Below are 27,027 nucleotides of genomic sequence, written 5' to 3' on the forward strand. Positions count from 1 at the left end.
GAAAAACCCTAGATCACAGAGAAAGGCACACATCATAATCATACACAAACTTATCAGTCTCAACAAAAACAGTCTTAAAGTCCTTAATCATTTATTTACAAAGGCAGGAAAATGTTTTCATTTGGAAAAACAGACTAAGGGACATAACCGGAGAATACACTTACCACTAACAAAGCAGATCTAGTATGAACAGACACATGGTAAAATCACTTCAATTTAATTAGTGTAAACTACAGAAATTCCCCGTTGTAAGTAGCACTATCACTACTACAAAGAAGAAAGAAAGAAAGAAAGAAAGAAAGAAAGAAAGAAAGAAAGAGAAAGGAAGAAGAAAGAAAGAAAGAAGAAAGAAAGGGAAAGAAAGAAAGAAGGAAAGAAGAAAGAAAGGGAAAGAAAGAAAGAAAGAAAGAAAGAAAGAAAGAAAGAAAGAAAGAAGGAAGAAAGAAAGGGAAAGAAAGAAAGAAAGAAGAAAGAAAGGGAAAGAAAGAAAGAAAGAAGGAAGGAAGGAAGAAAGGGAAAGAAAGAAAGAAAGAAAGAAAGAAGAAAGAAAGGGAAAGAGAAAGAAAGAAAGAAAGAAGAAAGAAAGGGAAAGAAAGAAAGAAGAAAGAAAGAGAAAGAAAGAAAGAAAGAAAGAAAGAAAGAAAGAAGGAAAGAAAGAAGGAAGGAAAGAAGGAAGGAAAGAGAAAGAAAAAGGGTGTTTGGAAGGAGAATTGCTTCGTAAATATGCTGACAGAAGAACATTTTGTCAGCATTCTTCTGGGTGTTCAGAATCTAAGGCATTCACCGAGGAAGCTATCCTAAAATCTTAAACTTTCTAGTCAAACAAGAAATGAAAAAAAAGTAAAATAGGAGAAAGCCTTACTCTTTTTTTGTTGTTCATCCCTTGAACTATCAGCAATTGTGTCAAAAGCTATTGTAGATCATTAGATATAAAAGTCTGTAATACTTCCTACTCTGCTAGTGTTTTTGAAATCCATCCCAAGACACATCGACTCTCAGAGGAAACTTCCTTGGCCATGGTTATTCGTCTGCAGAATGAATTACCGAAAATCAGAATGTGTTGCTATGCCTTTTGCTGGACAGCTACCTCCCTCAATTCCTACCAGATTCAAATGAAAGAAAATGATGGCTCTTGGAAGCCATTAGGAATAATTATCCCTTCTACAATCTATAATTTAATCATGGGTAATTATGTGATGTAACAATAGAATAATTAGACTGTTTCTCTATCTGTGTTTGAGTGTGGCCTCATCATGCCATGTTTGCTAAATTATATTTTTATATGACCTATTAAACTTAGTCAACTTCACAAATGTCATGGCTACAAAAGATTTAAATATTTGCAATGTATGTAAAATACAAAAGATTGTATTTTAATGCCCTTCTTTAATACTAGAAAAATTGATCCAATAGCAGCTTTTATACCGAATTATTCCAATGGGCTAGACATTGTCGGGAGAAAAGCAACAGAGTCTGATGTGGAAATCATTATGGAGCACACAGTCCTGGGGGAGAGAAAGAGCTTCTCAAAAACTGCACAAGTAAATACATATTTACAAACCAGAGTAAATGTGATGAGAGTAAAGCATAGACTCCATGAGTGACTTTAATAGGATTTCAGGTTTTCCTGAAACAGCAATCTGTGAGCTGAGGTGGGTTTTTTTATTGTAGTAAAATATATACAACTTAATATTTATCATTTGAAGCACAGTTTGGTGGCATTAAATACATTCCCAATGCTGTGTGATTATCACCACTATCTATATCCAAATTTTTTTCATCTCTCCCAACACAAACTCTGTACCTATTAAATAATAACCATTCCTTGCTTTCTCCCAGCCCCTGGTAGTCTCTATTCTATTTTTCTGCTTCCATGAATTTGTCTGTTCTAGATACCTTATAAAACTAGAATTATACATGGGGCACCTGGGTGGTTCAGTGGGTTAAGCGTCCGACTTCAGCTCAGGTCATGATCTCACAGCTTGTGGGCTTGAGCCCTGTGTCGAGCTCTGTGCTGACAACTCAGAGCCTGGAGCCTGCTTCAGATTCTGTGTCTCCCTCTCTCTCTGCCCCTCCCCCAATTGCGCTCACGCTCTCTCTCTCTCTCTCTCTCAAAAATGAATAAAAATTTTTAAAAAGCTAGAATCATAAGCTATTTGTCTTTCTGTATCTGGCTTATTTCAACAAGTCATATCTTAATTAAAACTTTCAAGGTGAGCCTTGTAGCATATATCGAAATGTGGCTCCTTTTTCTGGTTGAATAATGTTCCATTATGTGTATATACCAATTTTTGGTATCTATCATCTATCTATCTATCTATCTATCATCGATAGATGCTTGGATTGCTCCCATCTTCTGACTATTGTGAATAGTGCTGCTATGAACATGATGTACAAATATCTGTTCTAGTCCCTGCTTTCAATTATTTTGGGTATATACGTAGGAATGAACTTGCTGGGTTAGGTGGTAGTTCTTTGTTTAACTTTTTAGAAAACCATCAAAATGTTTTCCATCGTTGCTGCACTATTTGACATTTTCATCAGTGATCCACGAGTTCCAATTTTTCCACATCCTCACCAACACTTGTTGTTGTCCATTTTGTTAATTATAGCCATCCTAGCACGTGTGAAGTGGTATCTCATTGGGGTTTTGATTCACATTTCCCTAATTGACAAATGATGTTGAGTGTCTTTTCATGTGCTTATTCGTCATCTGTATTGGCCATATCTCTTCTTTGGGGAACAAATGTTCTTACTTTTGATGAAGTTCAATGTATCTGTTTTTTCTTTTGATTCCTATGGTTTTGGTGTCATGTCTATGAAATCATTGCCAAATCCAATGTCATGGATTTTCCCTTTTGTTTTCTTGAGATTTTTATGGTTTTAGCTCCTACGTTTAGGTCTTTGACCCATTTTGAATTAATTTTTGTATCTAATGTAAGGTAAGGGTCCAACTTCAGTCTTTGGCAAGTAGATATCCAGTTTTTCCAGTACTGTATTTGTTGAAAAGATTGTCCTTTCCTCCTCCAATGGTCTTGACACACTTGTTGAAAATCAGTTGACCATATTTGTGAGGATTTATTTCTGGGCTCTGAGATGAGATTTTAAGAATCAACAGGAGAGAACTAGATGACAATGAGAGAAAATCCCTCTAGGTAGAAAGATTAGTTTGAGCAAAAGTATGATTTTCTTCTCAAGAAATGTAAACATTAATATCTCATTTTTCCATTCCTCTTACACATATTACATTAAGTTAATCTGGTGTTTAAAATTTCTTTTGGGGGAAATCCTGAGTTATTTACTCTGGGGTCTCTGAGAGAATAATACAGGGTGGCACTAAATCCGTTCTCCTTCCTCATCTTACAACCAACATGAGTCATTAACATGCCATTTTTTTCTTCTAGTATCCAACAGGTTGGAGTGATTCAGAAAAGCACAGCTCACAAGGCCAAACATTAATTCCCATAGATAGTACAGAACAAAATTACAAGGAGGAAAAATCTAATTACCTAACAATTAGGGAAGCCCACCTTGCCCGTAATAAAATTAGTAATTACTCTGTTATGGAGGACAGTGTTAGCAAAGCTGCTTTGAGGCAATAAAAAGATTTGTGGGAGGGAAGAAGGGGGCAATTAGTATTGTCAGTAGAGATTTAATAAGAGTTAATATGGGAAATTTCTGTAATTTACACTAGTTTTTTTTTAAGGATGATTTTTTTAATGTTTGTTTAAAAAATTTTTTTTGATGTTTACTTATTTTTGAGAGAGCAAGAAACAGAATGCAAGCAGGGGAGGGGCACAGAGAGAGAAAGAGACACAGAATCCCAAGCAGGCTCCAGGCCCTGAGCTGTCAGGACAGAGCCTGACACAGGGCTTGAACCCACAGACCACAAGATCATGACCTGAGCTGAAGTCGGACGCTTAACCAACTGAGCCACCCAGGCGCCCCTACACTAGTTTTATTTAACATTTTATGTATCAAATATCTCTGTGTCATTAATCTACTTTGAATGGAATGAATGAATATAATCCGGTTAAGAAATTTACTCTATCTTCCAATATGGAAATAAACAATTTCATATTTTAATTTCAAGTGATTAAAGTCTTTAAACTATATTTTGTTTGAATCTGAATGTTAATATACCATGATTTAAAAAAAAAAATCATCTCCCATCTCACACTGTATCCTCTTGGGTTTATAATAAATAAAAAGAGATCTCATCTCTAAGTTTTATCTCCTTACGTGATTGCTACTTTAGCTACACAAAGACTCAGATGAAGCCTGTAAGTTACTGCTTATAAGAGCCTAATCAATTTTATAGACAAGTCAACATCATCTTCCTATCATTCCTTGGGTTAGGAGGGTGCGGGATAAGAGAGGAGAAAGGCGGAAGGGAGGTGGGGAACAGGGAAAGGATGGCAATTTTCTTCTTCCAATTGTGTGTATGTGTATGTGTATTTTAATTCCATGGTTTAAATATTTCAAAATTATATATTCATTGCTAACACTATTATTTTGTACCACCACTGATAATTCCATTTTCATTTGAGAAATTAAAGGGTCAAGTTCCCCCAAATACTGTCTCACTTATATAAATATTTCCAGCCATGGAAAAGACAATAGCTCATTTAATTATATTATAAAATTGGAAGAGATTTTCTGTTGCTTACTACATGAAGAAAATTCATAATGTACTTATTCCATTGACTTACCATAGAAATAGTTCTAGAATATTATGCTTATTAGGCTATTGTACTAGGTTTGACATCTGTCACTTTAATTATCCTTTCTGTATTTCAATGCTTCCTTGTTATCTTTTATCTATATTTTCTTAGATGAATGAAATATGTCCATTTGCTTTTAGCTTTTATCTACGGTGTGCAGCCTTAACACTCTATTTTAAAGATAATCTTACATGATTATCTTAAAACATTAAAGTTATTTTTGCCTAATTATGCCAACAATAGCTCTTGACTTCCTTTGATGGGCATGAATGAAATTAACACCAATGACATCTCTACCTTTGTCATTTCTCTTTCATATTTTGCGTGCTGCTAATCGGGAGTTTAAAATCTCCTTAAAAAAAAAGAAAGACTTTCTTTTTATGTTTACATTGAGCATTTTACTTTTGTTGCCATAATTACCCTCAATTACTTAATTTTCCTGTTATTAGTGTTTTGCAGGTTTATATTTTGTTTTGTATTTTACTTATCCTACAATTTTAGATAGTTTCACTGATTACAACCACTTTTTCTCAATCACAACCTCCCTGATAAAGAATGCAATTCCTTATTCATTTCTTGATTATTCAGAGTACATTTGTTGTGTGCCTTACTAGAAAACAGTCTTGAGTGGTAAGTGTTCCAAGAATTTGCAGATCTGAGAATGACCCCAGCTTGATGTTTAAAAAGAATAAACCTTTGGCTGGGGATATAATGTGTGAGTCCTTACCCAGTAGAGAGGTATGAAGCTACAGGTAACAAAAACCACAATTGCAGATTTTTTTTTTTTCTTCTCATGTAACAACCAAAAAAAAGAGTACATAGTTTCTGGCTTTGGCCCCGTTGCTAATAGGGATGTTGAAGCTCCAGCCATCATGTCTGTGGTAGGCAGAATAATGGGAGGTCCCCTAAAAATCCACATCCGAATCCTTGGAATTAGGACGTTATGTTAGTTTACAAAGCAAAGGGGAATTAGGTTTGCAGATAGAATTAAGGTTGCTAATCGCCTGACTTTGAGATACAGAGATGATCCTGGATTATCTGGGTGGACCCACTATAATCATAAGTGGAAGAGGGAGAGGGAAGAGAGTCAGCAAAAGAATTCAGCCGATATTACTGGCTTTGAGGATAAAGACCATGAGTTAAGGAATGCAGTGGCCCCAGAAGTTGCTCTACAAAAGGCAAGGAAAGATTCTCCCTAGAGCCTAGACAAGGAACACAGCCCTCCTATACTTTGAGGGGTTTTTTTGTTTTGTTTTGTTTTGTTTGTTTGTTTGTTTTCCTTAACCCAGTTCAGACCCATTTTGGACTTCTGACCCAAATTTAGAACTGTAAGATAATACATTTGTGTGGTTTTCAGCCACTAAGTTTTTTTTTATGGCATTGATAGGAGACCAATACAACGTCCAACAGAAGATTTCAAGACGCGACAAAGGAGAAAGCCACATCAGCCAAATCTGTGTCTCTTCATAGAAAGCCAAAAGCGTTCTCACAAGTGCTGCCAGCAGAAGTCTGTTTTCTTCTCGAGAACCAGAGTCAGGCCTGGCATCCACCCCTAATTGAAAGAAAGACCAGGAGGGCAGTTATTTAGGCCCTCACCTCAACATTGAGGGGAGCTAAGGAGAAGGGCTGAGAACGGCTTTTGAGAAACTCATCAAGTGTTTTACACTTTTCTTCTGAAAGCTCTGAAGGTGTTATTCTACTACCTTCTCATTAATCAATGCCCCAGAGAAAAAATATGAAAGGATCTTGATTTTAACTATTGTTAAATACAAACTCTGTGTGTGTGTGTGTGTGTGTGTAAACTTAAAAGGCATTAACTGGAAAACTTTCTCCAGAATGTATATTGGCATTGATTTTGCTTATCAGCTGTGCTTAGAAAATAGCAAAATCTCCGAATTTTCAGTCTCATGATTTTTTTAATTCAACTATGTTTAATTTTTTAACGTTTATTTATTTTTGAGAGAGAGAGAAGACAAAGACAGAGACAGAGTGTGAGCAGGAGAGCGGCAGAGAGAAAGGGAGACACAGAATCTGAAGCAGGCTCCAGAGTCTGAGTTGTCAGCACAGAGCCCAATGTGGGGCTCGAACCCACAAACCATGAGAACATGACCTGAGTCGAAGTTGGATGCTTAATGGACTGAGCCACCCAGGAGCCCCTTAATTCAACTATTTGATAAATATTTGTTAAGTACTTAATATGTGCCAGATGTTAAAATAAATTGTGTTAATTTTGTACTTTCTTTCTGTCTTGTGTATTTGATCTTTCCCATTCCAGAATTATTGCTATTTTTAAAGTTTATTTATTTATTTTTGAGGGGGGAGGAGAGAGAGAGAATGAGCAAGGCAGGGGAAGAGAGAGGGAGAGAGAATCCCAAGCAGGCTCCCTGCTGTCAGCGTGGAGCCCAACGTGCGGCTCGATCCCACAAACCGCGAGATCATGACCTGACCCAAAATCAAGAGTCAGACACTTAATTGACTGAGTCACCCAGGCGCGCCCAGAACTATCACTTTAAGGTTAGGGTTTCCTACTGTATTTTCCAAACCTTTTACCTTCTCTGTTATTTAAAAACTAATTGCTTTAGGTCTCATATCTTGAGCCTTCCAGCTTCATAGGTTATATTTCACCGGTTTGTTTTCCCCAGAGTTTTGTCATTTCTTTCTTTCTGCATGACTAAGATTTTATTTTGGCTATTGTGCTTTCCTTTTTTTTTTTTTTTTTTTTTTTTCCTCACTCCCTTTTTATTCCAACCTTTTAAAATAGTTTTCGGATCTGTTCTCAACTCGGTATGAATATAAGGGGAAGACTTGTTCTTTAAAACCTGACACTGCTCTTCCTTTTCAACTTTGCCTCATAGGTTTGAAAGGGCTCAAGTCTTGTGGATGGTGCTGTTGACTCATTCTTGGTAGCGACTTGTTCCCTTTGTTGGTGCTTCAAGGTCTGATGTGAGAGATTCCAGAATCCCGGATAAATGTAGAGATAGAGAGCTGTCAGCTAAGCCCCGGAAACACCCAGCAGCCTGGGAAACAGAAGATGCTGTTTCTAGATGTCCGTCTAGAGCTGGAGGCAGATCTTGCAGGAACACGGGCCACTTTTCCTGTGTGGGGTCGTGAGGGTGTTTTCAGAGAACGCTATCTGGGACCGGAGCGAGAGGACAAGACCGCATTTGACCGGAAGAGCAGAGTAGGCATCATTTGCTCCATCTGGGGCATCATGTCTGCCTCACATCCGGTCTGGATCTGAAGAGCGAAGACCAAGCTGACAAAGGGAAGACGCAGTGTGGTGAGAGGAGCCCGCATCAACCCTGTCCTGCCGGTGGGGGCTGCCCGAATTCTTATTAAAATGCGTAATGCTTGCAACTCTGATTGTTTCTATGAGTAACTGCGGAGGGTTTGTTATTTTTCTTTTGAGATGAGGTCATAATTATTTTAGTGATAGGAAGCTCTTAGCATTTCCATTCACTACAGTAACTTTCCTAGGAATCACCTTGGAGCACTTAAAATACGTATTGAGGATGAGGGACTGGAGGGAAAATACCAGCAAGGATGTCCTACAGAAAGCTTCTGTCTTTACAGATTGCAGGAAATCGTATGAAACTGTGATCATCTTTGCTCATTCGTAGCAGAGGCTGCTGGTCGCCTAAACTTCTCTCTCTTCTCCTCTCTCACAAACAGAACTTGAGTTTTATTTGGTGAAGCACACACTTCCCTGTCCCTTTCAGGTAGGGGTGGTCATGCAACACAACCCTGGCCAATAACATACAAGGACAGGTCAGCGGGTGGGCCTTCCGGAAAGGTTCTTTAAAGGTGCTAACGCAGCCGAAGCTCTGCTCTTGGTTCTGGGTCCATCCTCTTCTTGACCAGAGCTCACAGGCATTATAGCTGGAGCAGTGCTGACATGCTGAGAACCCGGAGAACGAGGCATCGCCTGAAAGATGGAAGGCAGGAGCCTAAGTCTTGCTGACCAGGAGCTGCCCCCGTATTCCTGAATCACTCCATTTGTTTAAACCACCGCCCTGCGACTTTGCACTTGTTCGGTGCAACACTGCTGCCGTGTCATGCAGCTGAAGTCAGTCTCTAAGTGAGAAAACATTCTGTTGTGAGACAAGAGCCCTCCTTTTTCTCTCTGCGCACTGATACTTCTGAATGTCTTTTGATTATTGCTTGGTTAAAGTAATGTCATAGTGTAAGGCTCTCATGGGGAAACTTTGAAGATCACTCACTTTCAGTGAGCATCCAGGATATCAATCACCATTGGTCTAAAAGTCAGTTGCAAACTGGGTTTGTCCTTCAAACAAACCTGTACTGTAGGAAAACCCTAGAACACTCTAGAAGTTTCTGAACGGGGAGAAAAAGTATGAGTTGTATAAATGGGCACTTGGCATTTTTATGGGGCACAATATTTAGAGACCAGACACCAGCTTTTGGCAAATAAGACTGTATTTAGAAGCCACAGGACCTTGGGGCACCTGCCTGGGTGGCTCAGTCAGTTAAGCATCTGACTTCAGCTCAGGTCATGATCTAACAGTTCGTGGGTTCGAGCCCACATCGGGCTCTGTGCTGACAGCTCAGAGCCTAGAGTCTGCTTCAGATTCTGTGTCTTCCTCTCTCTCTGTCCCTCCCCTGCTCGCACTCTGTCTCTCTCTCTCTCTCTCTCTCTCTCTCTCCCCAAAAATAAATGAACATTAAAAATTTTTTTTTTAAAAAGCCACAGGACCTCGGGACAGGTCAGGGAAGTGACTGGGCCCCTGTAGGGTTTTGTATCTGGAACCGTAACTAAATAACTAATGTCTTGGTATGAGAGATCTGGGGGCTCTGCAAATTCCTTTATTGATTTTTACTAGAATGCTTATCCCAGAAGTTACTTATAAAGCTGTCTGTAATAACATAGGCTGCATCCATCATCCTAAAGGGAAATAAGGAAGAAGGAAGAAATTGAGCATCCTTGGGTACTGAAAGCCTGAGAAGGAGGCAAAAACAGAAAAAGAAAAGAGGCAGAATCAAAGATCCATCCCAAGCCACCTGGAGTTTTGTAATCTGGCTCCAGATTTACATGATAGAGGGCTGTGTCCCAAGATAATGAATTCTGTGAGCCACAAACGTTAGTAGGTCCTGCCCCCAGTGCAGAACAAGTTTAAATACTATTATGTTTGATTCACTTATTCTAAAACACTTCGGAGCACCCAATGTGTGCCAGGCACTGAACAAATTATGGCAAAGATTTATGTTCAACTTTAAAAAGAGATTCATTACGTTGCTTTTTAATAGCTGCAGATGGCAGCATAACTTAACAATGCATTCTGTGCTCTCCACCTACCTTTAAAACGTGGTTTAACACACAGATGATGATACAGGGCCAATCGGAATCACCTCTTTGCTTGCAGAGTACAAGGGTGCTTTCTCTGAAGATTGGACCCCTCGCAAATGTTATCAACAAGAGAAAAAATACTCATTACATAAGCCTCACACAACAAAAACTTAATTTCAGATCATAGGCACCTAATGGGCAGTGTTAACAATGGGATATATCAGGCAATAGAAAAGAACAGATATTTTTACTATGCTGTCAGCATATACCATGCATTGCAAATTACTACTGGAATTTCTGGGTTTTATAAAGTAACTTCTGTTTTTGTTTTGTTGCTGCTTTTAACATAATTTAATCCTGCGCTTTAAAGAAAAAAACAAAAGTTTCCACTGCACCCAGAGCTTTCTGGCAGTCATGTTGTTACTGTAACTAGGATAATGAGTTATATAATATCACATACAATGTAAATTCAGGTTTCTTCACAAAAGTGTTTCCAGGCCTCGGAGATGCCTGGTTTGGAAAGGAAATGAAAGCAGCTCTCTACCAACTGGATTTCAGAGCAAGGGGAAGAAACAAGATCTGGTGAGGCTCACCGGTGCAAGAGGACTTATCCAAGCTGCCCAAATGCAGAATCATTCAACATCATTAGGCTTATTAATTGACTGCAGATATCGAGAGGGAACAACCCCCTTGCCAAGTGGGGACTAGTTCAGTCGCCTTTCAGTTTCCATCACTCATTCAGCCAATTCATTAAAGCCGGTTTGTTTCTCCCAGGTGCCTTCTAATGAGTTGCATTGTTTCCTTTATTGTGCTTGTTGGCTCACAGATCTCTTTCACAATTTTCCTCAGTTTCTGAATGCTCCTTAAGTACCACTTTTGTGATCAGCCCGTTTGCAGCTAGCTAGCGCTTTCCCTCGTCTTGGATAAACGAAGTAAGTAAGTGGGAGAACTGAGATGCCACCCGGTGATACGGGAAGGAGGGGGGAAAGGCCAGAGGGACTTCCACCAGTCGCCTGTGTTCCTTGAAAGAACCAGCAGGTGGTAGCAGCACTTCGTGGGAAAGCCCCGGCTCAGCGCTGCAGGACCGGAACAATAGACCCCCCAAATCCTGTCCCCGGTCGGAGGAGAGGCTCGGGGTGGGCGGAAACATTTTTCCTCGCGGCGCCCCCTCGGTTCCTCCAACCTTCCAGGCACCTCCCAACGCCTCAGATCCCTGTGGGTAGGTTCTCCCTGGGGAGCGGGCAGAGGTGGAGCCACCCAGGGGTGCACGACTTGCCCGGGCAATGCAAAGCCAGGCACCTACATCTGGACTTCCCCTTTCAGACCCAGGCTTCCCAGCCCTTTGGGGAGGGTGGAGTCAGCAGCCCCAACGTTGACCAAGATCCAGGGTCACGAAGAGGCGGAAGAGTTTAAGGCTAGATCACAGACACTTTCATAACCCAGATGCGCCCCCCCCCCCGCCACCGCTCCACTGCTGCCTACCCATCCCCACCCCACCCCCGTACCCTCCGAGATTTCTCAGTTTGTCTTTCCCTCCACCCCCTTCTTTTCCTTCTTTCTCTTCTTCGCAGCTCACGCCCACCTTAGTTTAAACCTGAGTAGGAACTAAAACAGCGGGTTTAGTTCCTAGAGTTGAAGCCGAAAAGCAGGGGTGGGGAGAGGGCGCGGGCGTTCGGGCCGGCTGCCGCGCTGCCCTGCCCTGCCCCGCCGTGCCCCGCGGTGCCCCGGGCGTCGGCCGGCCGCCCGTGCGCTTCGCTCCCGGGGACCCGAGCCCGCGCCCGGCCCGGGGGTCTAAACACCTCGGCCCGCCGCCCGCGCCCTCCGGGCCCCGCGCGCGCGCCTCCCCCGGCGCCCCGGTCCCCCCGCCGCGCGCGGCCGGGAGGAGGAGGCGCCCCCGCCCCGGCGCACAGGCGGGCCCAGGGCGAGCCCCGCGCCTCCACCCCGCTCTCCCCCGCGCATCGCCGCCCAGGCCGGGAGGGCGGGCTCGGCTCCCCGGAAGAGGGGAGAAGGAGGGCGGCCGCAGGGGCCGGAGAGGGGCGGGCCGGGCTGGGAGGGACGCGGAGGGGGCGGGCCGGGCTGCGCTCGCCCCTGCCGCCGCTCCAGAGCCGAGCAGCGGGCGGCGGGACCCGCGACCGAGCGCGGCGACGGCCAGCGCGACGCGGGCCCCGCGCGATCCCCGGGCGCCCCGCCTCCAGAGCAGCCCCCGCCGCCGGCCACCGCCCCCCGGCCGCCCCGGAACCCCGGAGACGCGCGGCGGCGAGCGGACCCGGGCCGCGGGCAGCGGGGTCCCCGCACCCGAGCGGAGACGCGGGCGCCGCGGCTCCACCGCGGGGCCTCGGAGGGTGGGGGGCGCAGACCTGCGGAGCCTGCGGCCGGCGGAAGGTGAGCCCCGGGGTGCCAGGCGGCGTTGAGGGGGTGGGGGGGGGGCGGTGTGCCTGGGGACAGAGGCGTCCAGGTTTGCAAAAGTAGAGGGGCCCTCCAGACCGGGCCTCTGCAGATCCTGGGGGGCCCCCTGGGGGAGTGCTGAGTGTCCTTCCCCAAGGCGAAGGTGGGTTCGTGAGGGGTGCGAAACTGTCCACGCTGGCTGCCCGACCTCTGACCAGCCATCATTGACACCACTGTCACCCTCGCTGCTGCGATCCCCCACTGTGTCTCCCGAGGCGCTGCTCTGGCTCTGGCTTGGGGGTCCTGAAGTAGGGGTCCTCGCCAAGCCGGGCCCCCAGCGTTCCGAAGAGGATCGCCCACCCTTCTGACTCCCGTGGCATCTCTCCAATCCCCACGGAGCTGGGAGGGGCGAGGACGTTGATCCCACGCCTGCCCCCGGCTCCCCCACCCCCATTCCCACCCGTAAGCCGTGGAGCGGAGAGAAGGCTCCGTTCGTGCTCCCCGTAACCCCCAAGTTGCAACCAAAGTCTGCTGCTTGCTTCTGCCCCAGCTCCACCCCCTCGCTTTGCATCTGGGTGCTTGGCCCTACCTGCCCCCCACCCCCACCCTCCAATCTTGGCTGTCTGGCACCCTCGCTCCTCCCATCCCTGGGGGAGCTGGCCTGGGCCCAGCATAGCTGATGTTGTAATGTCCCTGGCGGTGCCGGTGGAGAGAAGCGGCTGGGCCTGTTCCCAATAAGTTAAACCGGGGCCAGGCCCTCCACCCGCCAGGAGAACTTGACTCAGGTTCTAGAAGGGGAGATGCTGGCTGGGTGGGAAGGTGCTGTGGAACTGTTGGCAGTGCGGGGAGATGTCCAGGTAATGGGCATTGCCTGATTGCCACTTGTCGTTTGTTGAGGGTGCTGTTCTGAGGGGCTGCTTGGTTCTTTCAGAGCAGTGGCCCTTTTTCCTTGCAGGAAGGCGAGGGTGGGGGCTTCTGTGTACCTACCTAGTGGCCTAGAGAGGGGACTCCTTGGGAGTCTGTTGGTTCATTCAGGGCTCAAGAAGATGGCTGGCAGTGACGATTATGACACCAGAGTGCCTAGGAGCAACAGGCACCAGCGGTCTGAGCATGTGAAGGGCTGGAACATTCCTCTTCTCTGCCGGCCGCTTTTCCAGCTCCTCACCTTCTCCTGAGCTAGGCCCCAGGTCCCATGTCCCGCACTCCCTCCCACTAGGTGGAGGCAGGTTGGCGGGGTTGGGGAGTTGAGGCAGCCTTGGTTTCCCTTTCTCTTCTTTCCTGTTCAGCTCGCACTCTCCCAGCCCAGATGTTTCGGCAACAGCGACTCCTGGGGTAGAGAGCAGTTGACAGGCCCACTGGGGGTAGAGTGGGGACAGACCCAGGGTGAGGAGAAGGGCTCGTGGGCATCAGTATGAGGAGCACTCTGGATCTGCTCTGATGTGCATGCTCACACACACACGCACACACACGCACACGCACTCCTCCCAGCACGCGTGCTGCCCTGCACCCATCTCGCCTCACACACATTGCCTCACACGCTCTCGCACTTGCTCCCACGGGCACTAGTCCTGGCTCTTGGGGACTTCTACACTCTTCCATGTACTCATCTCCCGCGGACACGTACTGACAGCACCAACATCCTCCCTTCCGCCCTTTTCCAAAGCCATGCGTGTGTCCATGGTCCCTGCACAGCCAGAGTGGCTCAGTCTAAGTGGCTGTCTGCCACTCCCAGACACTGCCTGCATCTTAAAAGCCTCCCCCAGCTCCACAGCCTGGGAGTGGGAGGCACATTCGTCTGCATCTGCGTGCTCTGGGGGACATTCTTGGAGGCTGGAGGCCTCAAGGGACACAGGACTCTCCTCTGCTAGGTAATCCACAAATTGGCTTCTCTCAGCAGGGCAGCAGGGGCCAGAAGCGCCAGAGGAGAGCCACGTCCTCACTGTGTGCTCTGGATGCCGCTGTAAGGGCTGAGGGGATCCTTTTCAAGGCCGGCAGCCAGAGCTCCAAGAGACAACGACTGAGACCATGTCCAAGGTGGAGATTAAAGGGTAGAGGCAGCAGCATTAAGCTGAGCAAGGATTATCCTGGAATTTCCTGGGCGTTTAACAGCTGCAGAACAGGACGAGGACAGGGACTGTGCTTCTGACCCCTCCCACGCTGACCCTGTGGCTAACAGGTGTGAGGACCTGTCACACCACACATTAACCATTGGCCCCTTTGCCCTTGGGACCTCCCTCGCCCTGCTGGGCCCCGCAGCCTGCTTTGCCTCTCCGAATGTTCCCGTCTGGGCTCACTTAGTGACGATGATGCCCTTGTCTTGTGCTTGAGTGTCCAGCCACCTTGGTCCCCCCTTGAAAGCTGCAGTCCTTTGCCTAGGACCGAGTAAGAGAAGCATGGTACTATCAGTGGGGCAATTTGAACTTCTTCGGAGAGAAGCTTAAAGAAAATTCAGGGATAAAGTTATTTTGCTCATTTATTCCCAACTCCTACTGCCTCTTTCTCTCTGCTTTCTTCTTATAGATGAAAATCTCTAGATTATTTTGAAACCCAGAGAGAAAAAGGGGGTGGGGGGAGGATCAAATGTAAACATACGCTAGGTTAGTCTGGGTTTTGAAAATCTTTTCCTTTTTTTTTTTTGTTTCGATGGTCATGATGAGATTTTGTTTTAATTGTAAAAATGAGATATGCTCGTTGTAACAAGGAAACCCATTGGAATATACGTAAGACAAAGTTAATAACCCCCCACCTACCATCGTTCATTTCTCCCTCCTACAGGAACCAGTCTTAACGGCTCAGTGTATTTTCTGCCATACCTTCCTTCAAGCTTATTCATAAGGTTTATATCACTTAATGTTTTTAAGACTCATTTTGTGGATTGAGGTGCACAAACTATATTAAGCCATCTCAGTTTGTTCATAAAATTACCGTATTTAACATTTCAATTCGAGGACAGTTAATTTGTTAAATTCTTACAGATGTACTCATTTAATGTATTTTTAAGTCTCTCATTTTTAAAGATAACAGAACTCAGAAGCTATGATTTATAAGCTAAGAGTCTACACATCTTTCGTCTTTGCCAGTTTCTGGAAACAAAACACAATTCTGATGCCTACGAACTGTCCTATTTTTATAAACCAAAGAAATGTAGCAGGCTTGTGGATGCAGTGTGTCTGCTATAGCAAAACGATGTAAAGTGATATATGTAGAAAAGAAGCTGAGAAAAAAAAATGTGAAGTCATAGAATGCAATTTTTGTCATATGAAATTTTGTCTAATCAGTCTTCTTTTCTGAGCTACCATTGTCCATCCACATTTCTGCTGCTTCTGGGGTTCTGTTTTTCAAACCATACACACATCTGAAATGTGAATGTTTCCCTGATTGAGAGAAGTTTTCTGCTCTTTCATGGCTTAAAGGGTTGCTCAACATGGACCAGTTCCCTTCACAAGCTCAAGAAGTTAGAGGGATCCAAAGCAGGCCCACCCTCACACCACCCCGCCCCCCTCCCGCCCACCCCCCCCCCCACCCTCACACCACCCCAACCCCCTACCCCCCCCACCCCCCCACCCCCGCCTGTGTTGCAACAGGGATGCCCTTGACTGCTTCTAGGACACACTCCTAGACTAAATGCGGAAAGATGTCCTAGTCCTCAGCCACTGAAGGCACCTTTGAAAATCAAGTTCTAAGTCCTGCTTGTTTAGTATTCCAGGCAGGTGGATGGAGCGCGTGTTCTTGTCACTTACATTTCTGCCTTTGAAACTTCTTTCAAAAGAATCTGCGGTGGTAGGAATTAGCTGACAGCAGTTTCTTCCATATCTTAAAGTTTCCTCTTTCCTAATTTTTATTCTTGCCATAGAGATACACCCAAGTTCTTTTTATATATTAAAAAGGAAAAGACTTGAATTTATCTGTCTTTTTTTTTGATAAGCAAGAATTGACCTAACCTCCTAGTCTCACTCAACCAGTTTTTGTTTTCTGAAGGAACTCATTTATAACCTTCAGCCTTCTGGATCCACATCGAAAAGAGGTCCCTTCGGACAGCAAGGGACACTTCTGGGTACTTGAAGATCCTCAACCATTTTTTAATGAATATCTTTGTTCTTGGCAAAAAATCTGTACAAAATTTGGAAAGTGGCAATCCACACGCAATGTCTCCATTTAATTCTTTTCTTCCTGATGCCTCTTGAGGACAGAAGCTGAGTGGCTTTAACGTGTTCTCTAATTGCTTTGCTTTTGCTCTTTTCTGGATCCTCTGGAGACAGGCCAGCTTCATGTTGTCATTAAGATGCACGCTGAGGCTGTGCATACACGCCCTATTGTAGCCACAAGCGACTGTGTTGCTTGTATTGTGGGTCATCAAAGCAAATACTTTGCCATCCCTCATCTTCTAGAATGTTCCATATTGCGCAGCTGATATGATCTGCAGTATATCTCTTCCCTCTTGTTGTCTCCCCCACCCCCCCCCAAAAAATTCATTGAGATGCATCCAAAGTGTTTATTATTCCTTCTCCATGATTATTTGTCTAGTTATAAGTTGAAGAAGACACAGTGCTTACAGTTTTTTCTTTGTTACATATTCCAAAATCCATCCATCTTCTGCCTGAAAGAGGCTATTTTGGAGAATATCTGCTGGGCAAATGATATAATAGCTTTCCTTGTTTAAAGACATTTTGCTGGCATTTTCGGTTCTTGATAACAGCATTCCTAAAGACCCTATAGCTCTGGACAGAGTCTGGTCTGCCTTGGTGTGACAAGCATGTCTCCAAATTAAGCCACAGAGAGTTTGGGTGATGCAGCCACAACATGAGTTCCTTCAGGATATTTATTGAGCAGCCATTGGTGGTGGGGCCCTGCTTTTTTACTTCACGGTCTCCCTGTTCTTTGAAACATTTAGTCTGTGAATGATTCTAGCAGCATTGAGGACAGTATTTGCAAAGAACCTCTGTTTCTCAGGAATCATTTGCCGTATGGCAATGCTTCCTTTTTTTTCTGGGTTTATTGAGAGACCATTGACGTATACCGTCGTGTAAGTTTAAGGTGTACAACCAGGTGATTTGGAAATGCTTCTTACTTGCTATATGCTCTAAGTTAAACTCTATCTCACAAGTAGGGTTCTAGTGTCATGAAAGGGAAATTTCAGTGGCTGATGGGCAGATACCCATTATGCACCAGCCCACACAGCTGCAAAAGCTGTGCCCTTTCATGACAACCACATGGGGGTGACACTGAAGGCTTCATCTTGCAAGACAGCCAGCGTTGCCAGGAGAAATTAGATTAGCAGGAATCAAATTATGACTTTCTTATTTATCGAAGTTAAATAGTGCAGTAGTTTGATTTTGACCTCATTATGAAATGTACAGTTTTCAATGATGGTGTGGATCACCTGGCCACGACTGTCCTGGAGGAAATAGGTTCCAGTTTCCAATGGCTTTCTTTTTGCTCTCTCAGTTTGATGGCTTTGAACAACCTGCCTCTTATTTTCTTCTTCACAGAAATAAATGGAATGTACCGCTCTGGTCCATGCAACTTGCAGACTTTTGAGACTCAGTCACAAGGAGAGAAATGGGTCCCCACTAATCTCTAGACCAATGAGCAAAGGCAGGTCTGAGCCCACTGGTCTTCATCGTGACCCTGGAGGCAGCCATGCCCCCTCGTCATGTGCTTGTGAGCCGTGGGGGTGTGCTTGTACAGGGATGGCCTTTTTAGGTTCCCAATTGGGAACACACTTTATACCATTCTGCACGTACTACTTACCCTTAGAAATTATTTTTGTAATCAGTGCATAAACTGTTGTCCTTATTCTTTTTTAAGGTTGCGCCATAATTTATTAACCATCTTTCTCTTGATGAACAGTTACTTTACAGGTTTTTCCCTTCCAAACAATTCTGCAATAAATATCCGTGTTTGAACTTCTGTGCAACCAGATCCAAGGATAGAGTACCGGGGCGCCTGGGGGGCTCAGTCACTTGAGCATCCCACTTCAGCTCAGGTCACTATCTCACGGTTCACAAGTTTGAGCCCCACGTCGGGCTCTGTGCTGACAGCTCAGAGCCTGGAGCCTGCTTCAGATTCTGTGTCTCCCTCTCTCTCTGTTCCTTCCCTGCTTGTACTCTGTCTCTCTCTCTCTCAAAAATAAATAAAGGTTGAAAAAAAAAAAAAAAGGATACAGTACCTGAAGGACAAACTCTCAGAAGTGAAGCTGCTAGCTAGACATTGCCAAGTGTCCTTCCAAGAGAAAACACCAGTTTGAACTTACAAGCGCCGTGAATCTAGAGAGCCTGTTTCTCACATTTCCTTCAACCCAGGGCACTTTTCATCTCCTAGGACAAGATGGCATGCTACTGTTGTTTCCCCATTCTGTCCTCTCATTGTGAGCGTGCTAGAAGCATTTTTTCCTATATGTGGCATACATTTATTTTTCCGCAAGCCATAGAAGCGTACCCCTTGTGGACAGGAGACCTCTGTTCACAAATGTAGGCATGCCAGTCCCCCAGAGCTCAACCCCTTCTCCACTCCTCAGACGGCATCTTTATGCCTGTGTTCTTCTCATGTCTGTTCCCCCACCCTCCCTCCCATCATACCCCACAGCTCTTTCCTGTGTTCCCTCTTGCTTCACTGCCTCTTTGCAATGTCTAGAGTGTCCAGGTCTTATGTGGGTCAGGAGGTGCTGGCGAGGGGGAGTCGTGTGTCCTTAGGGAAGGAGCAGCTTTCTACTCTGCTTGTTTTAATGAGAAGAATCTTCTGACTTCCAACGCAGGGTGGCCGTAGGAGGAGGAGAGGAGAGGAAATGAAGAGAAAGAACTGAAATAGCTCCTTCCAGAAGAAAAGGGTAAGACTGGCCCAGAATTACCCTGTGCTCTAAGGGAGGGCCATAAGAGATGCTCAGAGATGGGTCACCTGTGGGAAGTAGGGAGGGAGTGACCCATCACAGGGCCCTCTAAGATGGCAGACTTAGCGCAAGTCAGGAGAAAGTCGGCTTCCTACAGGCCTTTACCCCTCGGTTGGTGCTGGGGTGGTTTGAGAGCTATCGGACAAGACACAGAGTCAGGTTTTGGGGTCTGGGCCATCTGTGTAGCCGTGGAGTTCCCTGCCACCTGCCTCTTCTGGTCCCATGTGTCTCCCTAGGAAACAAGTTCGGCAGCAGACCCCCAGTCTTACAAAGCAGCAGCCCCGCCTGGGAGCAGGGTGGTGGCCAGGGCAATGGTGGGAGCCCTGAAGATGCCCCATGGCTGCTGAGGGGGCCGCCCGGTCAGGGAGCGGAGTGGCGGGCATGGTGTGCAGTCTCTGGGTCCTGGGGCTGGCGTCCTCAGTTCTGGCTCTGGAAGGTAAGAGGGAGGGGAGACTGGAGAATTCCCTACCTGCCACCATGGGTGGGAAATGGGAAAGATTCAGAAAAGGCAGAAAAGAGTGAAGACGTCAAGAAGGGGAAAAGGATGGGGAAGCTTTCTGAGAAAGGCTCCCGGCAGACAGCTGTGCCCCTGCTGGTGGATTCAAAGGACCAGGGAGGAGAATTCTTGTTTTCCTCATGGGAATGTGGTGAGGGTTAGCAGCACCGGCTGGAGGCTTGGCCGTTGAGTGTCCCTTCTTATCTCTGGGCAGAGGTACTTCTGGACACCACTGGAGAGACATCCGAGATTGGCTGGCTCACCTACCCACCAGGCGGGGTGAGTGGCATTCCTGACCCCAGTGCACCTCCCCCACCCTGCTCCTAGAGTGTGGAACTTGGGAGGGAGGCCCTGGGTAGAGACCAATGGGGTAAGACTCATTCTCCTGAGAGGAACAGGACTTCCGCGTGTTCTTACCCTGCTCTGCATGCAGCTAACAGTGTCTCCCCGGCCACCCTCCCTACAGTGGGATGAAGTGAGCGTTCTGGACGACCAGCGACGCCTGACTCGGACCTTCGAGGCATGCCATGTGGCAGGGGCCCCTCCGGGCACCGGGCAAGACAACTGGCTGCAGACACACTTTGTGGAGCGACGAGGAGCGCAGAGGGCACACATCAGACTCCACTTCTCCGTGCGGGCGTGTGCCAGCCTGGGCGTGGCCGGAGGCACCTGCCGGGAGACCTTCACGCTTTACTACCGCCAGGCGGAGGAGCCCGATGGCCCCGACAGCATTTCCTCCTGGCACCTCAAACGCTGGACCAAGGTGGACACGATCGCAGCGGACGAGAGCTTCCCTGCCTCCTCCGCCTGGGCCGTGGGCCCGCGCGGCGCTGGGCAGCGGGCCGGGCTGCAGCTGAATGTCAAAGAGAGGAGCTTTGGCCCCCTCACCCAGCGCGGCTTCTACGTGGCCTTCCAGGACACGGGGGCCTGCCTGGCCCTAGTGGCGGTCAAGCTCTTCTCCTACACCTGCCCCTCCGTTCTCCGCGCCTTCGCCTCCTTCCCTGAGACGCAGGCCAGTGGGGCCGGAGGCGCCTCCCTGGTGGCCGCCGTGGGCACCTGTGTGGCTCACGCAGAGCCAGAGGAGGATGGAGGTGGGGGACAGGCGGGGGGGAGCCCCCCCAGGCTGCACTGCAATGGGGAGGGCAAGTGGATGGTAGCTGTTGGGGGCTGCCGCTGCCAACCAGGGCACCAGCCCACCCGCGGAGACAAGGCCTGCCAAGGTGAGATTCTGCCCCTGTGCACGTGCCCAAGATCTCCCCACCTGTCTCCCGACCTTTGGGCGCCTCTGCTGAATACCCCAAACTTTACTTTGTCCTCCAAAAGTTCAGGAATAAGCTATTTTAGGAAAGGACTCTTGTTTTCTCCAGACTTATTTTCTAAAGCACACAAATGTGGTGTCATAGGCTCATCTCAAATTTCTAGAACCTTCTGGAGACTTCCACATTGCTGAGCCTCCTGGGGCTGCAGGCCTGGGAAGTGATGGAGATCACACTCCTAGGTTATCTTGGGGTGGGTCCTTTGTCCCTATATGCCATGTAATTCGGAAGTGATCCTCACAGGGCCAGGTGACCAGGATGCAGGTAGGAGAAGGCAGTGGATACCAGCCAAGGGGGATGCTTCTGTTGCAGGGTAGAGGCTGCGGAAGGCCTCTGCAGAGGGAGGTTACACGGTCGAGCCAGACACCTATATCAGGGGCTTGTCCTGCCCATAGTCCCCCACTGCACCTCACTTTTTCCACCCAAGGAAATGCAGTTCCCACCCCAGTCACCTGGTGGAAGTAATCTGCCTGAGTGAGGGAAACAGGGAACAGGGGTGGGGGGTAGGTCTCAGGAGGAAAGGAGAGACCTCCCTGGGGAGTAGAAGGCTGGGAGGATGCCTGTGTGACGCACGTGGGGCTCCGGAGGCGGTGAGTGGAGTGAGCCTGAAGTCCTCACCCGGTTCTGCCCCTCAGCCTGCCCCGAGGGCTCCTACAAGGCCATGGCTGGGAACGCCCCCTGCTTGCCCTGCCCAGCCCGCAGCCACGCCCCCGACCCTGCGGCGCCTGTTTGCCCCTGCCTTGAGGGCTTCTACAGGGCCGGTTCCGACCCCCCAGAGGCCCCCTGCACTGGTGAGTCTCCCACCAGCCTAGGGGGTGGAAATGGACTGGGGGCGGCAGAGAAGGGGAGCCTGAGAGCTACACATGGGGTTGGTGTGCATTTGCAGTGACTTTTCTCCTGTTCCCTCATTTTCTCCCTCCCTGCTACACACCTCCTTCTCACCTTGACTCCATCTGCACTGGCCCACCTCCTACCCCTCCTCCCACCCACCTCCGCTTTCTGGTCCCCACCCCATGCTCTTGGTCTCCTCCCCTCTGGGCCACCTGCTGTCCCCTGCTTCCTAACTTCCTCCATCATGCCCACCCCTCCTCCCCCACCTCTACCCCAACCCCAACGACTCCTTTCCCTGGCCCTCCTCGCTGCCCCCACCCCCGCCGGCCTCCCCAGGCCCGCCTTCGGCTCCCCGGGAGCTTTGGTTCGAGGTGCAAGGCTCAGTGCTCATGCTGCACTGGCGCCTGCCTCAGGAGCTGGGGGGACGCGGGGACCTGCTCTTCAATGTCGTGTGCAAGGAATGCGGAGGCCACCAGGAGCCTGGCACGGGCACCCCGGGCGCCTGTCGCCGCTGCAGGGATGAGGTGCACTTCGACCCCCGCCAGAGGGGCCTGACTGAGAGCCGAGTGTTAGTTGGGGGGCTCCGGGCACATGTGCCCTACATCCTGGAGGTGCAGGCTGTGAATGGGGTGTCAGAGCTCAGCCCCGACCCTCCCCAGGCTGCCGCCATCAATGTCAGCACCAGCCACGCAGGTGAGCCTTTTACTCTGCCTGACACCTGGCCTGGCCTCCTTACAGCCCCCTCCCCCACTCCTGCTGCCAGCGGGGGGCGGCCCTGGAGACCCTCCTACTAACCCCCCACACCCCAGTTCCCTCTGCAGTCCCTGCATTGCACCAGGTGAGCCGGGCATCCAACAGCATCACGGTGTCCTGGCCACAGCCAGACCAGACTAACGGGAATATCCTGGACTATCAGCTCCGCTACTATGACCAGGTGGGGAGGAGAGGGGGTGACCCACAGTGGGGCCAGGGGTGGGGGAGAGGTGCCAGGAAGCCTGGGGGTGGGAGCAGGGCTGAGGGGCCAGACTGGGCAGCAGGGAGTGAACGGCTGTCACCCCCAGGCAGAAGATGAATCCCACTCCTTCACCCTGACCAGCGAGACCAACACGGCCACCGTGACCCAGCTGAGCCCTGGCCACATCTATGGCTTCCAGGTGCGGGCGCGGACTGCTGCAGGCCACGGCCCCTACGGGGGCAAGGTCTATTTCCAGACGCTGCCTCAAGGTGAGACGAAGCCTGGATGGGGAGGGGGCAGCACCAGGGAATGGTGAGGAGAGGCCCGGGGGCCCTCCAGGCCTTGACCCCTCACCCAGCACCCTCCAGACTAGAGATCGTGTGGGCCAGGAGGCTGAGGATAGTCTCATGGCTGAGCGCCTGGCCTTTGGGTCTGTGGGTGGGTCTGAGCAGGTGCACGGTGGGGGGCAGGGGGTATGTAGGTGTGCGTGCAGGGAAGGCCTTACCCACGAGTGATCCTGGGTGGCTGCTTCCTCAGGTGAGCTGTCCACCCAGCTGCCAGAGAGACTCTCCTTGGTAATTGGGTCCATCCTGGGGGCCTTGGCCTTCCTCCTGCTGGCGGCCATCACCGTGCTGGCTGTCGTGTTCCGGAGGTGAGCCCCTTCCGGCCGTGTCCGAGCACTGCTCACCCCGCAGCACAGCCCCACGTCCTGCAGCCCCGCAGCCCACCGCAGAAACCCCCACCGGCGCCCACCTCCCGCCACCCGGCCCCTTCCCTTGGGGTCCGTGCCCAGGTGGGAAGGAGGGATCACAGACCCCCGGCCGGAGGGTGGCCGGCGTGGGGGCCGAAACGGGGACAGAACGGGAGGGAGTCATTCCAGGACTCTGGTTTGTCCTCAGGAAGCGGCGTGGGACGGGCTACACAGAGCAGCTGCAGCAGTACAGCAGTCCAGGTGTGGGGTGGGGAGGGGCGGGGCCAGGAAGGGGGGGGCTCCCAGACCAAGAGCTGGGGGCTGAGCACAGCAGGCAAGGCTAGCTTCCCCCGAGGCTGAGGGGAAGCCCTTGACCCTGCCTTTGTAGGTAAGAGGGCACGCCCCCCCCCCCCACCGTGTGCGGGCAGCCTGGCCTTGCACCGCGCCCTCATGACGCGCCCCATTTGCCCACAGGACTTGGGGTGAAGTATTACATCGACCCCTCCACGTACGAGGACCCCTGCCAGGCCATCCGGGAGTTTACCAGGGAGGTGGATCCCGCGTATATCAAGATCGAGGAGGTCATTGGGGCAGGTGTGCAGGGGCAGAGGAAGGGGATGGGAGGGACGGGATCCCTTCAAAGTGGGGCAGGACACCGTGAGCCTGCAGTCCTTCCTCCATACTCCCCGACCTGCCCCTGTCCTCCCAGGCTCCTTTGGTGAAGTACGCAGGGGCCGCCTGCAGCCCCGGGGACGGCGGGAACAGGCTGTGGCCATCCAGGCCCTGTGGGCTGGAGGCACCGAGAGCCTCCAGATGACCTTTCTGGGCCAGGCTGCAGTCCTGGGCCAGTTCCAGCACCCCAACATCCTGCGGCTGGAGGGCGTGGTCACCAAGAGCCGGCCCCTCATGGTGCTGACGGAACTCATGGAGCTGGGTCCCCTGGACAGCTTCCTCAGGGTCAGTCCAGCCTGGGGGCCGGGAGGCGCGGCTGGGGAAGCCTGGGGTCCGGGGAGGTTTACAATTCTCAGCTGTCCCGGAGACAGGAGACAGAGCCCTATATCTTTGCTCCCCCACCCCCGCTGGTCTTCATCCTTCGTTCCCAGGCCATTTTCTGATTCCTTAATCCCCGCTCCCTCTCATGCTGATACCTGCTGGGCTGTGCAGCGGGTCAAGGCTTCCCACCCCGCTGCTGGAGGCTGAACTCTGCCCCCCTGCCCCTCAGCAGCGGGAGGGCCAGTTCAGCAGCCTGCAGCTGGTGGCCATGCAGCGAGGAGTGGCCGCAGCCATGCAGTACCTGTCCAGCTTCGCCTTCGTGCACCGTGCCCTCTCTGCCCACAGCGTGCTGGTGAATAGCCACCTGGTGTGCAAAGTGGCTCGTCTTGGCCACAGTCCTCAGGTGAGAGCACTGCCTGGGGGGCTCAGGCTTTTCCAGAGGGCGCTGGAGGCCCAGCTGGGACCCAGGGTTGAACCACCCGTGGCATATCACAGTGTCTGAAGGGATGGGGCTCACCAGGGCTCCATCCAGGAGAGAACGCTGGGCAGACATGTGAGCACATAGCAGTCGCTCAATAAATGCGGCCACTGAGATCATTATTGCTGCTGTGATTTCTAACCCCACCCCTCAGGGCCCAAGTTGTATGCTTCGGTGGGCAGCCCCAGAGGTCATCGCTCACGGAAAACATACAACGTCCAGTGACATCTGGAGCTTTGGGATAGTGATGTGGGAAGTGATGAGTTATGGAGAGCGACCCTACTGGGATATGAGTGACCAGGAGGTGAGCTCTTGACCTAGACACTGCTGATCCCCCGCCCCCATCCTTCCAATCCACCAGCCTCACAGACTCATAGGTTCTATGAGAAGCCTCTAGTCTCTAATCCGCTCACACCGGAAGTTCTTTTGGCTTCCATATCGTTAAGTCCCTTCCCCGCTCCAGCTTCATGCTCCGCCTGATCCCAGCCCACCCGCTGACCTAACCAACAAGATACTCCTTTCCACTAGCAGTAGCTTCTCATCACCACGGTCTTCCTCCAACCCCCAGGTGCTAAATGCAATAGAACAGGAGTTCCGGCTTCCCCCACCTCCAGGCTGTCCTCCTGGACTACATCTGCTCATGCTAGACACTTGGCAGAAGGACCGTACCCAGCGGCCCCATTTTGACCAGCTGGTGGCTGCGTTTGACAAGATGATCCGAAAGCCAGACACTCTACAGGCTGACGGTGGCCCTGGGGACAGGTCTGCAGATTGGGGCTGGAGCCTGGGACAACCAGGGAGGGTAGATACAAACTGAAAACAAACTGAGGCGAGGGGGCTAAGATGAAGGGGAGACTTTGACACCCACCTCCCCTCACTTAGACCTTCCCAGGCCCTTCTGAACCCTGTGGCCCTGGACTTTCCTTCTCTGGACTCACCCCAGGCCTGGCTTTTGGCCATTGGACTGGAGTGCTACCAAGAAAACTTCTCCAAGTTTGGCCTCTGCACCTTCAGTGATGTGGTCCAGCTCGGCCTGGAGTAAGCAGGGAGAGAGGTGGGGTGGGGATTCCTCTGGGCCCAGGCCAGGGGTCATGCCTGGGATCTTAGAGAAGCGGGCCCAGACTTGATCCACTCCTTCCCCACCAGAGACCTGCCTGCCCTGGGCATCACCCTGGCTGGCCACCAGAAGAAACTGCTGCACAACATCCAACTCCTTCAGCAGCACCTGACGCAGCCGGGCTCAGTGGAGGTCTGAGGCCTGGGCTCCAGCTGTGCGTGGGCGATGCCCTGGACAGCCCCGGCCGTAGGTCCCAGGAGCGATATGCGAGACCAGAGCCAGTCTCCGTCCTGGCCTCCTCGAGAGGCGCCTGCCTCACTACACCCAACCCCCTGGACGCTTCGCTCCCTAGTCCTCCTCTGCCCTCCTCCGCCCTCCCCCGCATTAAAGGGAAAGAAGAAACTTTGCAAGTTGGAAGTGTGGTGAGAGCTGAGTCTGCGAGGAAGGGCTGGGAAGGCCTCGGAGAAGGAGCGCAGGGCCATTGCCGGAAGGGGACACGGCAGAGCCAAATGCACAAGGAAGCAGAGCAGGGAACGGCTTTATTGGAAGGTAGAAGGTGGCAAGACTCAAGCAGCTTTACCCCACCCCCAAAGCGGTTCCTGTCCCCCTCACTCCTGTTCTCCACGTGCCTCCCCCCACCCAGCTGTCTGGAGCACCCTGGGAAGGACTGTCCCCTTCCCACCATGACCCTGGGACAGAGGCGGCAAGCCTGTCCTTAAAGTGCTTTGCTCTGACAGTGCAGAGTACTTCAGTAAGGCCGAAGAGCCCACAGCCTCGTCCTCACTGGCACCAGCCCTGTGCTGGGGGTGAGGCGAGGGCCACCTCCCCCCTTGCTTTCTATTGGCCCCCTGAGCCTAACGAGTAGTGGGGACCTGGGGCAGCGATTCCCCCGCTGCATTCCTCAAGGGGG

General features: G+C 50.0%; 1 protein-coding gene across 3 annotated transcripts; it reads left to right on the forward strand.

Moving 5' to 3' along the window:
- Positions 1-11,170: 11,170 nt before the first annotated feature.
- EPHB6 (EPH receptor B6) lies at positions 11,171-27,008 on the forward strand. 3 transcript variants are annotated; one of them, XM_042974081.1, is made up of 18 exons: positions 11,171-11,248; positions 19,169-19,240; positions 19,537-19,736; positions 20,011-20,075; positions 20,263-21,016; positions 21,748-21,903; positions 22,280-22,636; positions 22,753-22,877; positions 23,005-23,167; positions 23,436-23,550; positions 23,798-23,850; positions 24,064-24,183; positions 24,299-24,546; positions 24,812-24,985; positions 25,215-25,364; positions 25,629-25,822; positions 25,943-26,098; positions 26,207-27,008. In XM_042974081.1, the coding sequence occupies exons 3-18, from the start codon at positions 19,637-19,639 to the stop codon at positions 26,313-26,315; spliced, it is 3,039 nt and encodes a 1,012-aa protein (XP_042830015.1). In that variant the 5' UTR covers positions 11,171-11,248; positions 19,169-19,240; positions 19,537-19,636; the 3' UTR covers positions 26,316-27,008. The 3 variants fall into 3 exon arrangements, with proteins under 3 accessions (XP_042830015.1, XP_042830009.1, XP_042830023.1); XM_042974075.1 differs by lacking the exon at positions 11,171-11,248 and adding an exon at positions 12,296-12,411; XM_042974089.1 differs by lacking the exon at positions 11,171-11,248 and adding an exon at positions 12,296-12,411 and having other exon boundaries at positions 22,765-22,877.
- Positions 27,009-27,027: the final 19 nt, after the last annotated feature.

Source organism: Panthera tigris, chromosome A2, assembly GCF_018350195.1.
Source record: "Panthera tigris isolate Pti1 chromosome A2, P.tigris_Pti1_mat1.1, whole genome shotgun sequence".
Classification (NCBI taxonomy): Eukaryota; Metazoa; Chordata; class Mammalia; order Carnivora; family Felidae; genus Panthera; species Panthera tigris.